Raw genomic sequence first — 13,633 nt, 5'->3', positions numbered from 1 at the left:
AGGAACCTCACGGCGACGCCGACGGCGAGAATTTGCCGTGAGTGTCCCTACAATAACAATTAAAAGAAATATCTCATCTACCTTCTCTCTTCCCACATACGCGGATAATACCGGTCAGAAACAAAGCTAATTTCGCCTGACGTCTCCGCGCCTTTCTCTCAATAAGGTTTGGTGAGCTTTTGTTATGGGCATTATTTGAATAAATTCGAAAAAAAATTAGCGTTGCTTGCACTAGTAGCGCAATGCTAAAGAGACAGCGGAGCTGATGGGCACCTAGCTAGTCCTGGCTTTTGGGCTATAGGCCAAGAACTACCAAGTCATCCCAATCATTTTCCAGAATTTAATAAATATTGATCGATTATCTATTAGCTGTTGATTGGATATCGTAAGGTATTGGCCACGTACTTGGGCTAGGCTAAGCACTACCAAGTCATTGCCAGCATTTTGCGGAATGTATTGATTATTGATCGAATATTGATTAGCTATTGATTGGCTATCGATGACTCACCAAGCTTAAGAATGCCCCAACCATGCTTAGCTAGACTTGGCCAGGCTCAGCTTCGCTAGTTCACAGGGGTATGTGCCATTGTGCTTGGACCCTCTCTGCACTACCGCCAGGATCGGCCCACAGTTTTTTGTCGACGACGGACGGACTAGCAGCGGCTTAAACAGCTCCGCTGTTAAAATGTCAAACTGCGTGACATTTTAACAAGTTTGACATTGCAAGTTTGTCAAGTTTGCAGTGCTTTCGCTTGTCATAAGATTTGACAGATGCTAACATTAGAAAGAGAGGTGGTTTACAGGGTGGCTGACCTTGCAGACATTTACAAACACTTCATTGCCAAACAGCCGGAGAAAAACGCGCTTAAGAACAGTGTCCCTACCTGTCCGGTGTTGGCTGGCTTCTTCGGCTGTTGCTTTTGGCTGTGCGATTCTGGAACAAAACAATCGTTTCACGAGACAACAAAAGCACAGGCGGCATATTTGCACTGCGTTTACCGCTGCATATTCTTCATTTCGTTAATTATATTTGTATTAACGCGCGGGCACCTCGAGCTATGTCCTACGACAGGTGTTGCCACAGAGTAATCGAGCGGATAGGGAAAGTAAACGAGGTTAACTGAACATGCTACAGTGGATGTCCAAATGATATCCAGAGGGTGTAATTGCGGTCAGGTAGAAATATATTTAATCACGAGAGGCAAGATTGCCACGGCAGTGATTGCAGGGCGATAATTTACACGAAGTACATACAGGTCCATCATAAAACCAAAATAAATAAATCTATAAAATCCCCGCAGCAGATGAAACGTTTGCTCTAATCAGTGTGGACAGACTTCCCAAGTGCCCGCAGGCATTTTTTTGGGCGACATGCTAGAAACGCATGGTTGGCAAGCTTTCAACAGCTGCGCGAAAGTTAGCGGTGCCCATTAACACTTTCAAAGTACAGGAAAACAAGAGAGAAAATACTCACGAGTTCTGTTCTTATTCACGCGTTTTGGTGCCACTGGCTTCGGCTTCATAAATTTTGGCATGGCCGGTCTAAGATATGAAAAGTTCAATGTTACGAGTAAAAAGAGTAGAGTGCCAAACAAGTGTCAGCCGATGGCATCCTAGTTCCTTTTGATCCGGCGTCTCTGCCCACTCTTGGGCAGTGAAGTAGCAGCGAACTTACCGCAAATATTCGGTTTCGGACATTACTTCGCAGATCTAAAACCACGCACGCAACAAGAATTGCCACCAACGACGGGAAGCTTTTTGAAAGTGTCGTCTGCTTTGCGCTAAAACATAACTGCGATAATCACATCTCTACTAAACAAAATTCTATCTTCGGTTTCTTAGAGATACTTTCTGTAATGATTAAATACTCTAATACTTTAAAAATTGTTAGCGCTAAGCACTTCTCATTGGAGCCGCTAGGGCAGGTATATCAGCAATCGAAAGACAACCAAAACGCGGCAGTTTCGCTTTCGCCTGTACGCTGTCAACGCCTCCTATATTTATAGGAGGCGTTGACGCTGCACATGGTAAGAGCATTACGTAGCGAGCTGTAGTGAATAGTGCTAAAAGTTCATTCTTTGAAAATATTTCCGCCACCTACACAACCGCGACGTGCTAGAACTATGTGCTGTCAACTGTCGTGGTCAAACCCATCTATTGCCTTCTTTATTCTTCATCCTACAGGTAAACGAACCGGACACAATAACGAGATTTTCTTGAATGGTAGCATCAGTTCGCGTAATATAAACTTGCTTTTTTCGCTCACAGAAATGAGATGTAAAATATGTAATGTGGAAAACACTCAAGGGGAAAAAAATCAGGGAAATAAAATAATATTGCTTGATTGTTCGGTCGGCGTGTGTCGCGTTTTGTTATTGGCTGCAGCGAAATTCGTGCATATTTCCCAGTTCCAAGACCTACCGTCCCTGTTCATTCGCGCATTATACTCGGGCCTAGGATCCAGTCTACACAGATGAAGCACCACTTAAGTATACAGTCTACAAATGCGTTTACAAGGTCACCCTAATCTCCGCGTCGTTGTTTCTATCCCAGCGCTGCGTCCGACAACATCGTTTATGAACGTGCGTACTCGCGTATAATACGTTGCTTCGGGGTTCTCATTTTAATGTGCACTGTGGTCACTGTGCCTTTCGCGTTGTGCTTCGTCGAGTGATGTTTTCAAGGTATTCAGTTATGCATCATTGCTGACTGAACACTTTGCATCGGTACATGGTAGTAAACAGATACTGTGGTACAGAATGCAGAACCACACACATGTGCTGATCTCATTCATGTGCACACCTGGTGCTAATGTAGATGCTGGTTCTCGTTATTTTGGGTTCTTCGTCAAACTATGTCAGTGGCGTAGCCATATATATATATATATATATATATATACATATATTTTGTTTTGAAGGGGGGGGGGGGCGATTGACATTTGATTGTTGCAGGGGCATAGGCAGGAGGGGGCGTTAACTACGAACGTGCCTATCCCCAAATTTCTGCGCACTGGGCATACCTGGCACGAAACAAAGTGCGAAAACACCTGCCTGCCTCGCACCCAACCCATGGTCAAGTGTACAAAAATATTTTTGGCTCAGCCACTGGATTGTTGCACGTTTACTGTAATGCTTCTGCTCGTATTTCATACATACAATTTTTCTTCGTGGCAGCCTTGTATCTGCAGTCAGACGTGGCAATGTTTTCCTCAATCCGAAACTTTGGTTGCAGTTGCCTGCTAAGATGTATGCAGGGTGTTTTAAACATCACTATTCACGCTGGTTTTTGGGATTATCGTGTCTTATCTTGGCATGCGAGGTGAAGTGGCTCTAGTTGGTCAAGCACTTGCCTCTGTATGCTGTCATTTTTTTAAACGTTTAGGAGCATAAGTTGGCCTGGTACAAGCCATCTGTGAAAGAAAGGCGGGAGATTACAAAAATCGAGCTTGACCTATGCAGATTAACCAGGGTTTGTACACCTCCTTGAAGTCCTGGAAAATCCTTTAAAGTAGGGATAAGGATTGGCAGTCATTTTTTGTTTTTCCATTCTGGTTAGTGTGACATCACCTACACCTCACATCAACCAGACTTGCCAGGTTCACAGCATGAAGCCCCCTAAAATAAGGTTATTGTGGTAGATCTTGAAGATTGACCTTGACAAAGCTCACTTTATTGATTTTCTAAGTAAACCTCTAATATAGTCTAAACAGCATAGACAAGCATCCTTTCAGCTATACGGTCACTTTTTACACATTTAATGAATCTTGCAGCCACTTCTGAAAAGATGTGAGCCTCCTGCCAGATTTCATGAAACTAGTGTATAGTTACAGAATTACCACAATGATTGCTGGTTTCTGTTAAATTCTCAATTATGAACAACACTGTTCAATGAACAACCATTGTTTGTGCTAGTCACTACCATTTATTGGCTTGCTTTGCGCTGCAATGCACAAGTTCACCCACCGAAACAGTTACAGCCTTCCAGATTTATCGTCTCTTGTGAGTGCAGCAGGTCACCAACTTTACGTGACAATGTGTCGAACAAATTGCTTCAGATTCAACACACAAAGATGTGAAGTATAAGAATGCAACCAAGCAGTAAGCATAGTATTTCTTTATTAAATAAAATAAAAATAAAACAAAGCTTCATGCCTTGAAGCTGTGCAAATATGGCAGGTGGGTCCCATGTTGACACAAGTCCAGATGACTGACTAGCTCCAGTGTGTATTATCACAGGTAGTTGTCACCAGCAAATTCAAATAAAAAGGACCAAACAAGTCTAAAGAACATTATGGAAATGAAAGAAAACGAACAATGGGTGAATAAACAACAAGACAGTTTTTAAGCCCATCAAGGAGCATTGTCGACTGAGAACTATCAAGGAAATAGTATGATGAGAACATATCTAGTGTCACCATTGCTATGACAAAACAGACTGGCTCTTTTCATGAACAAGAATGAGATGAACGAACAGATAGCCACTCTGAAATGAAAGGACCCCAAGAAAAATGTCTGGTGTGCAGACAGGAACAAGCTTGTGCTGTGCACAGCTCTTGTGCCGTGCACAAAATTACTGTACACTTTAGCATTTGCCCACCCAGATGGTTAGTTCCTGCTTAATGAAGCATTTCCTCACAGGTAACAGGGCACACAGTTTTACTAACGTTGTATCATTGGCTAGGCCATGTACCATTAGGTTCGACTTAAATACGAGCTTAAACAAACCAGCTCACATTCTTAGAATTTCTCTGCATGGCAGCGTGAAACAACAGTTATTTCTTTTTGACTTTCACACATTAGTACTGTTCTGTTTCCTTGAGTTCATGCTTTTTCTGTCCTATTCTTGTGTTTCTGGTTTTTGTTATCTTTTGTCTACTATGTGTGCTATTTGTGTGTGCTATTTTCTAACGGTGTTCGATTATGTTGCTTATCTGAATACTGCTCTATTTCCATTATTTCCATTTATTATGCACCCTTACCCAATCCTTCGTTCAATTTATGAGGCCTGTAAGCATTTTTTAAATATGAATGAATAAATAAATAAGGCTTATCAGATGACCACAGGAAGAAATAAAAAAGCAAACAAACAATAAAAACAACAGAAAAACAGAGATGGCTTTGCGTTTCCCTTATAGGTGATGCAGGAAATAGTAACAGAAAATATCTGAAGATATTGGTTTGTCACCAAATCTGTCAAGAGGGGACAGGGCTGCCCTGTCAGTACAGGTACAAAGACAATGTTGTCCCAATTAAATAATTGCCCATACCTCACGTAGGACCCCATACCTGGAGTACTTGAGGTATTATTCAATAAAATTTAAAAACAAAAAAAGAAATGTTGGCACAACAGTGGTGGACACTGGGCTGCTTAAATTGTGGGACACTGCACAGGGCTGCTTAAATGGTGGTCGCTCAGGAGCTGGGCTGTCGACCGATTGGCGGGGTGCCCTCTTCTTGCTGGTTGACTTCGATGAAGACTGGGTCGTATGGCTGATCCTGGCTGAGGTGTACCAGCTGGCGCTTGTGGAGACCTGCACGAGAAGCCGAAGCCATGAATTTAGGAGCACCTGGTTGTTTTGTAACTCATGCATATTAAAAGGCTGTTAGCCCTAGATCCAAATAACTATGGTATCTTGTTCACTGCAACAGCATAAGCACAGTCTGTACTTTGTTTTACCCTTCCAGTGACAAAGAATGCCACCAGTCCAGTGCAGCAAAGTTGGCATTTTATTTATGTTAGGCATCGCAGCAGACGCCATGAGAAAACAGTTTTAACTCCATTGATATCACACTAGCCTACTAGTGGAAACTTGGAAAGCACACAAACACACAAAAGAGTGGTTTTAATTTTTTTCAGTAATAATATACCATTTCTCACCAAACAGCCTTGAGAGAATGCTAAACCAGTCCAAACTAATTTGTAGTTGCCATTTGGTGTCCGTTTAGCTGTTGTCACAATTTTTTTTTCAATCACGCAATGCCGAAACCTGGAGCTGATGGGCTCCCATAGCTGCCCACACGTTTGTGGCAGGAACCTGCTCTGGCTCATCTGGTGCTGCCTGCTCTTCTGAAATGGGCAGCTGGTCTTCCTCGGCCCCTGCACACACCAAGATTTGCATGAGCAACAGTGCCCCAGCTTGTGGCCTGGGACTGCCTACTCTTAAACCCCGACATCCCATCAGGGCCGCAGGGTTTCTCACAATGCAACCCAGAGGAAAATCTGGTGCCACCATGAACGAGTCTCTTAAAACGGTGCTGTCAATCCATAGGAACCTCGGGATATGAAAGGTTTGGCTTGTATTGAATGTGGCCTGGCCCGAAACATTGCCACGAATGTGGATACAGAGCTTACTTCGAATTCAGTCTTCATAACAAGAGCTGGATCTAAAGAAATGCATGTATGCCTAAAAGCAGGCTTTCGCAGTAAAACAAACATTTTTTTAATATACGGCATTTAAACTGGTGCCTAGTGAGCACAGATCTTTTTTGTCTTCCTTCCAACTATAGCAGTCTGGCTATACTGTTACGGTTAAGCAGAAATGTTGTCATCCTAGCGCGAGTTCTTACCTTTTAGTAAAAGAAAGAAAAGTCTTGCATAATCACAAGACAAAAACATATTGCATGCAGTTCTAGCACAAATAAAACATGGGGCACAACTTCATAAGCACAATTGTACAATTATTGTACTATAAGCACACAATTGCACTTATATATTTAGCGAAGTTCTGTGTTGCATTCTTATCAGATGTTTGAGGCAGTACCCCCTCTGTATTCTTAAGGAACACTTGTAGGATCCTAGACACTCAGTTACGTTTACAATAATTCTAGCATATATATAGGCTCATAGTTGCCCTCTGCTGCATGCAAGACAGTCCATGTGCTGCTCTAGTTTTGAGCATGATATCGATCCGGACAACATTACCCAGGTTTTAACAAGGGTTTCCTCACATGTAAGCTATAGTGGAGGAACTTTTGCACCTACGAGCTAAGTTGGAAATCAAACCCTCAATACCTCACTAAAAGTAATTTAGTTTCAGCAAACAGTCACAACAGCAGTGTTATAGATGATCAGGAAATAAGTGGTTCGGCACAACTTGAGAGGCCGCTGGCTGCATGACACACCGAGCAGCATTTGGAGGTTTGGTGAGGGTAAATAAAACTGAAAGCAATAGCAACCTGCCATTGAGCAGATTCAAAAAATTTAATGAAGCAGTTGAAGAGATAATTTCAAATCGTACAAAAAAAACCAACGTAACAATCCTTGACCTGCAGCAAGCCTAGAAAAAATGCGAACAAAACATGATAAAAACCTCGACTTGTGGACCTAACGTGAGGTTCTGCAGTAATTGCACAAACAAATCCTCTTACCGAGAACTTGTGCTGCTAGTTCTTCCTCGGGAATTCCACTCATCTGTGGAACCGTGCTGCAGGAACAAAAGTGGTGTTAATGGGCATCACACTGAAGTGAGGGTGGGAAGATGGAACAAAAACACTTACGAAGTCCTTGCTGCCAGCTTCCCCTCAGCACCTGAAAAGTCGGGAAAGGGCAAAGTTATTAGGGAAATTTTCAGAAACATTCACATCTCTGAAACTTTCTACGTAGCTTCTGTCATACTAGTCGAGTGCATGAGTGCCACTTTTTTTCAAGTTAAGTTTATTTCTCTAAAGTTAGTACAAATTGTGTGCAAACACTGTATCGCCTATAGGCACCGGGCGGCTGTCGTAAGGCGCCAGCGGCGCGCCGGCGATATGCTGGCGAACGGCAGCTGTCAGAGCACTGGCATGTGAAGCAGACAACGGGACGAACGCGCTCGGATGTTTCCATTGATATGGCACTGCGGGTTTTAAGGGCTGACGCACCAGAAAACGCATTTTCGTGTGTCTGCTTTTCAGAAAGGTCGTCACTTGTACGAAGGAGATCACATTCGTGGCATCAGGTAGTATATAAAGCAGAAAATGAGCGCAAATTGCGATGCAAATGCACCACGCGAACGGAGCTCACCGCGACAAGCTAAGATGTGGAACTCCAGCAGTTATATTCCAGATGTAATTTTGCTGTGCGCGTTAAAATTCTCGCGTATTTAATCATGTAAATAGGCAAAGAACACAAAAATTATGGACAGAAAAAAAAGGAGACATACGACTTCCTTATTCTGTTTCTTCAGCTGCTTCGCCGATCGCACATGTGTCAGTAAGTTCTCGTTCTCTGTCCGTTGTAGTTATTTTATCTTTGCAATGCTTCCCCATTCTTAATTGCTTATAAACTAGCCCAATCTTAAGTCACGGCCCATTTCATATAGCTTAGCGCGACGGGAACCGTCGGTGGTGGCGAGTGTGAACACACCACTGCGTTAGCGTTGGCTGTCGATGCACAGCACAGTCATGTGCCGGACGCAACCAGAGTTGGGAATTGCTAGGAAGGAAAATGCACATTAAAAGGCAGACTTATACACTGATAAGACAGCAAAATGACTACAAATCTGAGTCTTCGCCTTCGGTGCCCAAGCTCCAGAGCCGTTACACCGCAGAGGCAAAGACAGGCAAGTGGGACATGAAGCTCTTGCGTATGAACGGCTCTTTTATTAACGTTAGAACTAGACTATAGCAAATCAGTGTCGGAAATGTACAGTGTCCAGCGATTGAAGCACTGGCAGTGCGCGGCTGCCGCCGTTTTTTGTTTTTTTTTCTTTTCGCACCACAGGTGAGCGCCGTGGGACCAAATGCAGTCATAATGCATTACGAAGGTTCTCGCTTTCACTCTACACCACAATGCATCAGTTTGGTGTCCCCAGCACTTACAGTCAGTGCAAAAAGCGCTGGCGACCATGCGATTCGAGTATCGCGTTTCAATTGCTGAGCACTGAATGCGCTGTTGCCTACAGACCACACATATACAGACTTTCCGCCTGAAAAACGCGATGCCGCGATGAACAACGATTGAATTGAATGGCCTAACCAGCTTCAGTCATGTTTCAGTAACTGTTGGTGCAACCAAAAATGCAACCTGTTTGATCAGACTTGGTTTCACGGCAGCGCCAGCTGCGTGCGGCCTGGCCGCCACATGCCATTACATTCGCGGCGCCACTGCATGAAGGCGCAACCGGTCCAAATTCATCCCGCGCCCGGTGCCTATTAGCCAAAGGCTAGTAGTGGGGTCATTTACAAATATATAATTGGCACTAAGCTTGTCTGTGACACATTAATGCACAGTATAAATATAAGGAATACATAGAGCATAAAGAAAAACAGCATAGATTGTAAGGAACACTTGGTTAGTATGAAAAAAATCTTGTTTGCAACTTAGCATAAAAAACGTATTTGTAAACAAGTACATACTATTGGTCATGTACATGGGATGAACACATTCAGACAGGTTCCGCGGACATTGCCGAAGATGGTATTTTTTAACCAATTTGATACATTTTTGTTTTGTTTAGCCTCAAATGGTAAGCTTATTATTTTTATGCCAATAAATTTCACTAATCTCTGGCCATATATATTTCTTGTCGGTGGCATGTTGAAGTTGCAAAAAGTTTTTTTCGTGTTGGGTGAGTTGGCATACGTAATATTGATACATGAAATGGATGATTGTTATGATGCTATTAACGCATTTGACCATATTTATTTCGTGCAAAGAATCGAAAGGCAGTATTCATAATTTGACAAAGATTAGTTTACTTGTTTCATCTCACTGAGAGAAAGTAAGGGTGCGGACGGCTCGTTTTTGAAGGCGTCGAATAGGTTTAGGTTGAAAATGTTCCCGTGCCCTGAGAAGAGCATAACAGCCAGATGCTAGCTAGCTTGGAGCAAAGAGCTTCTATGTGGCATTGCCAGTTTAGATTTTTGTCGAGAATAACGCCGAGATACGTATATGAGTCGGTGCATTTTAGTGGACATTGATTTACAGACAATGAGATAGAATCACTACTGATGGTTTTGGAACGTGAATAAAAAAGTATATTTCGTTTTGTTGGTATTCATTGTCAATTTATTCGCAAGAAACCATTCAGAAATCTTAGAAAGCTCTATGTGCGTTTTTTCTTCTATTTCCTTGATGTTGTTACCTGTGATTATCAAAGCAGAGTCATCGGCATAGATTATTACATTAGCGGACGTTAAAATCTGGGGTAAGTCATTGATACAAATTGTAAAAAACAAGCGACCAAGCACAGATCCCTGTGGCACTCCTGTTCTGAGATACTGAGGGAATGAGGTTATCTTGTTTATATCAACTATTTGGTTTCGATTGTCAAAAAAACTATGAAAGAATTCAAGTACGTTGTTGCAAAAGCTTAGCTTATTAAGTAAGACATATGATCAACGATGTCAAAGGCTTTTTTTAAATCGAGAAAAATAACTGCTACTAGTTGGTTATCATGAAGAGCGTTGTTTACTGCCCGTGTTAATGAAAGTACTGTGGTAGACGTAGAGTGATTAGTTCGAAAACCATGTTGTTGTGGACTGAGTACGTTACACTTTTTAAAAAAAGAAAGACTACGCTCAGCAAGAAGTTTTTCTTGCTGAGGTCAGAGTGCACAGAAGACGCAAACGTAAGTTTGCCGGGAACCAACACACGACGAAGCGTCTGTCTCCTGAGCTAGTGGATGTGGGCGTTTCAGCAAGTGCCAAGAAGCTTGGGAACATCGAGAAAAGCTACGACGCTCTGTTGCCAGATCCTGCTCTCCAAGGGAACAGGATAGTTGACTTTGATATCCTTCGTTCAGTTTTTTCAGTGCTAGCATGCCCTGAAAGCAAGAATTCATCACTGAAGCTGGAAGAACGCTCTCATCAAGGGATTTGCTCTACCTGTGCAGTTGTGTGTGCTGTGTGTGGCTTTGAGCATTCGTTCAATACATCGAAAAGAGTGGTGCGTGCTAATGATAACAATGTTCGACTGGTGTATGCAATGCGCCAGTTAGGGAAAGGGCATGCAGGTGCTACAACGTTCTCCAAAGTGATGAACATGCCTCCCCCTGTGCGCCATTCGGCCTATGACAGAACATCATCTCAACTGTCTGCAGCAGCTGAAAAAGTAGCATCGAAGTCGATGACTGATGCTGCTGCAGAAGTTTGTCGTGTCATAAGGAGTGATGAGTGCGGTGTTTCAGGTGACGGAACGTGGCAGAAGCGTGGCCATTCTTCTTTGAACGGCTGTGTGTCGGTGATTTCTGTTGACACAGGAAAAATTATTGATGTTAAGGCACTTTCCAGCACATGCATGGCTTGCAAAACCAAACGAAAGTTGAACCCAAACAGTGCGTCATACAAGGAGTGGAAGGCAAGTCACACTTCCTGCCAAGCAAACCATAAAGGAAGTGCAGGTAGTATGGAGACGGTTGGTTTGTACAGAATATTTGAGCGATCACAAGCAACACGAGGCTTGAAGTACCTGGAGTACTATCGTGATGGTGACTCAAAGAGCTATGCTACTGTAAAGGACATGTATGGAGAAAACAGCGTGCAGAAACTTGAATGCATTGGGCATGTTCAGAAGCGTGTCGGCTGCCGCCTGAGGAAACTCAAGAAAACAGTGCGGGGACTTGGAGGTAAAGGAAAGTTGACTGATGCCCTTATTGACCGCCTGCAAAACTACTATGGGATAGTTATAAGAGCTAATGTGGGAAAACTTTCGGAGATGAAACAAGCCACCCTGGCCAGCCTCTTCCACTGCAGCTCTACAGATGCGCAACCAAGACACGGCCTGTGCCCAGTAGGACCGAACAGCTGGTGCGGCTACAAAAAGGTCGAATCCCTCGGCCAAGGGAAGTACGTCCACAAAGGAGGACTTCCGAATGATGTGCTGAGCAGAGTAAAAGCTGTGTACAGCGATCTCTGCTCGGATGACCTTTTATCAAAGTGTCTGCATGGCAAGACACAAAATGCAAATGAATGCTTCAATGGACTTATATGGCAGCGGGCTCACAAGGAGGTGTATGTCAGCTTGCCTACAATACGGTTTGCCTTGCATGACGCTGTTGCACATTTTAATAATGGTAGCATAAGCACCCTGGACATACTGAGGCAGGCTGGCATTGAACCAGGGTACTACATGACAAGAGCTTGCAATGCCAGAGACCACCAGCGCATGCAGACGGCTCTACGCAAATCAACCGACGAGACAAAATGGGCTAGGAAGAAAAGGCGAGCAGCAGCACGAACAAAAGGAGACTCTACTGCATCTCACGAGGGCCCCACCTACGAGCCTGGTGCATTTTAGGCCTCTATGTGTTGTTTTTCACATGTTTCACATGGTTTGAACTCTTTATGTTTTTCTCAAAACAAGATTTTGCTTCACCTCATGTTACGCAAACGGTGATAACTTTTTTTTATATGATTATTTTGAAATTGAATTTTGCACACTCATTCCTCACATACAGATGTGTGAAATGAACCACGATGAAAAACACTGATGCAATAGTTATGACTTTAGAGCCCATTTTGCAAATAAATGTGACCAAAACTGGTCATTTTTCGAACTTTGTTTAGTTTTTGGAGGATTTCTTTTTTAGTGTCTATCACATTATGTTTATCCTGGTTCATTTCATAGAGCATACATTTAGCTACACATATGCCAAAACTTTCTTCAATTCCTCATTTCAGTAGTTACTTATCATTGCTGGCGCGACTACCAATTTTAGCACATTTATTTATTAGAACTGACTCCCTGAAAAAATTTGAACTCTTTTTTGCACTTTAATTAGTGAAATATGTTACTTAAGACGTGCTTAATCGGACAAAAAATTATTATGTTCCTGGCTGCTGAATTAAAATTTTTTTTTTGAGTGTGGCCTCCCACCTTAACATAGCAAATAGTGCAGACAACAGGAAAACACAAATGCAAACATGCACTGTTAGTTCCTGTCTAGGCCATCACTGGCACTGCTAACCACATTGAGCAAAAGCGAACTTGTTTATGTTGGAACTCTGGGTGTGTTCCAACACTTGCTGCATGAGACTAAATAGGTAGCAAAGCGTAAGGGAGAGGAGGGACATCTATCTATCAGTCTTGTTCCAAAGCTGGCAATCAAGGCCGTTTTTCGAAGACGACATCGAAGTCAAGAACGATGCAGGCTGCTTTGGTATTCAAACAAGTTCGCAGCTATATGCAGCCTGCCTGTACACTCCCCGGAGAGATTGCTTGCCTTGATTTTGCACACGAGATGTAGGAACATATTATTGTGCACTTGAAGCAAGCCCCATTGTGTTTTTTTTTGGGGGGGGAGGGGGATTGCACACGCAAGGTGTTAACTTAGCGGGGCCATTTCTAGTTTGTAGGGTTTTTTTTCGTTTTTTTTTTTCTCTGACCTGAGGTGGTGTCAAGCTATAGTGACAGGTTCTAATATTTGTGCCCAAAGCTGTCCTATAGCCATCAAAGCAGACTGGCTTCAATGATGGCAAGGATTGGAGTGCTGCACACCCTCTTGTGGTGTTTCCCTAATGCTCTTAAATGGTTAGTCAGGCCAAACGAATAAAACAGGGGGTTTTGCAGTGGCTACGTGAAACAGGCCTCCGTGCTTTCATGTATAGCATTTCATGGCAACATTATGACAAGTGGCAACCTCGGTGAAATTAAAAAAGAAATGAAACATTGAGTCAGCTGAGCATTGTACTTCATCGCAGTTGAGGCGTCTTGC

General features: G+C 43.0%; 1 protein-coding gene across 2 annotated transcripts; it reads right to left on the bottom strand.

Moving 5' to 3' along the window:
• Window positions 1-4,104: 4,104 nt before the first annotated feature.
• LOC125946831 (uncharacterized) lies at window positions 4,105-7,637 on the bottom strand. Of its 2 annotated transcripts, none has more exons than XM_049670922.1 (3): window positions 7,368-7,637; window positions 5,987-6,096; window positions 4,105-5,530 (listed from the first exon to the last, which is right to left on the bottom strand). In XM_049670922.1, the coding sequence occupies exons 1-3, from the start codon at window positions 7,408-7,410 to the stop codon at window positions 5,303-5,305; spliced, it is 381 nt and encodes a 126-aa protein (XP_049526879.1). In that variant the 5' UTR covers window positions 7,411-7,637; the 3' UTR covers window positions 4,105-5,302. The 2 variants fall into 2 exon arrangements, with proteins under 2 accessions (XP_049526879.1, XP_049526880.1); XM_049670923.1 differs by having other exon boundaries at window positions 6,018-6,096.
• Between the last annotated feature and the right edge of the window lie 5,996 nt (window positions 7,638-13,633).

The sequence above is a fragment of the Dermacentor silvarum genome, chromosome 7 (genome assembly GCF_013339745.2).
Source record: "Dermacentor silvarum isolate Dsil-2018 chromosome 7, BIME_Dsil_1.4, whole genome shotgun sequence".
Taxonomy (NCBI): Eukaryota; Metazoa; Arthropoda; class Arachnida; order Ixodida; family Ixodidae; genus Dermacentor; species Dermacentor silvarum.
Note: the sequence above shows the minus strand (reverse complement) of the source record. Positions and strands in the feature narration are given on the sequence as shown.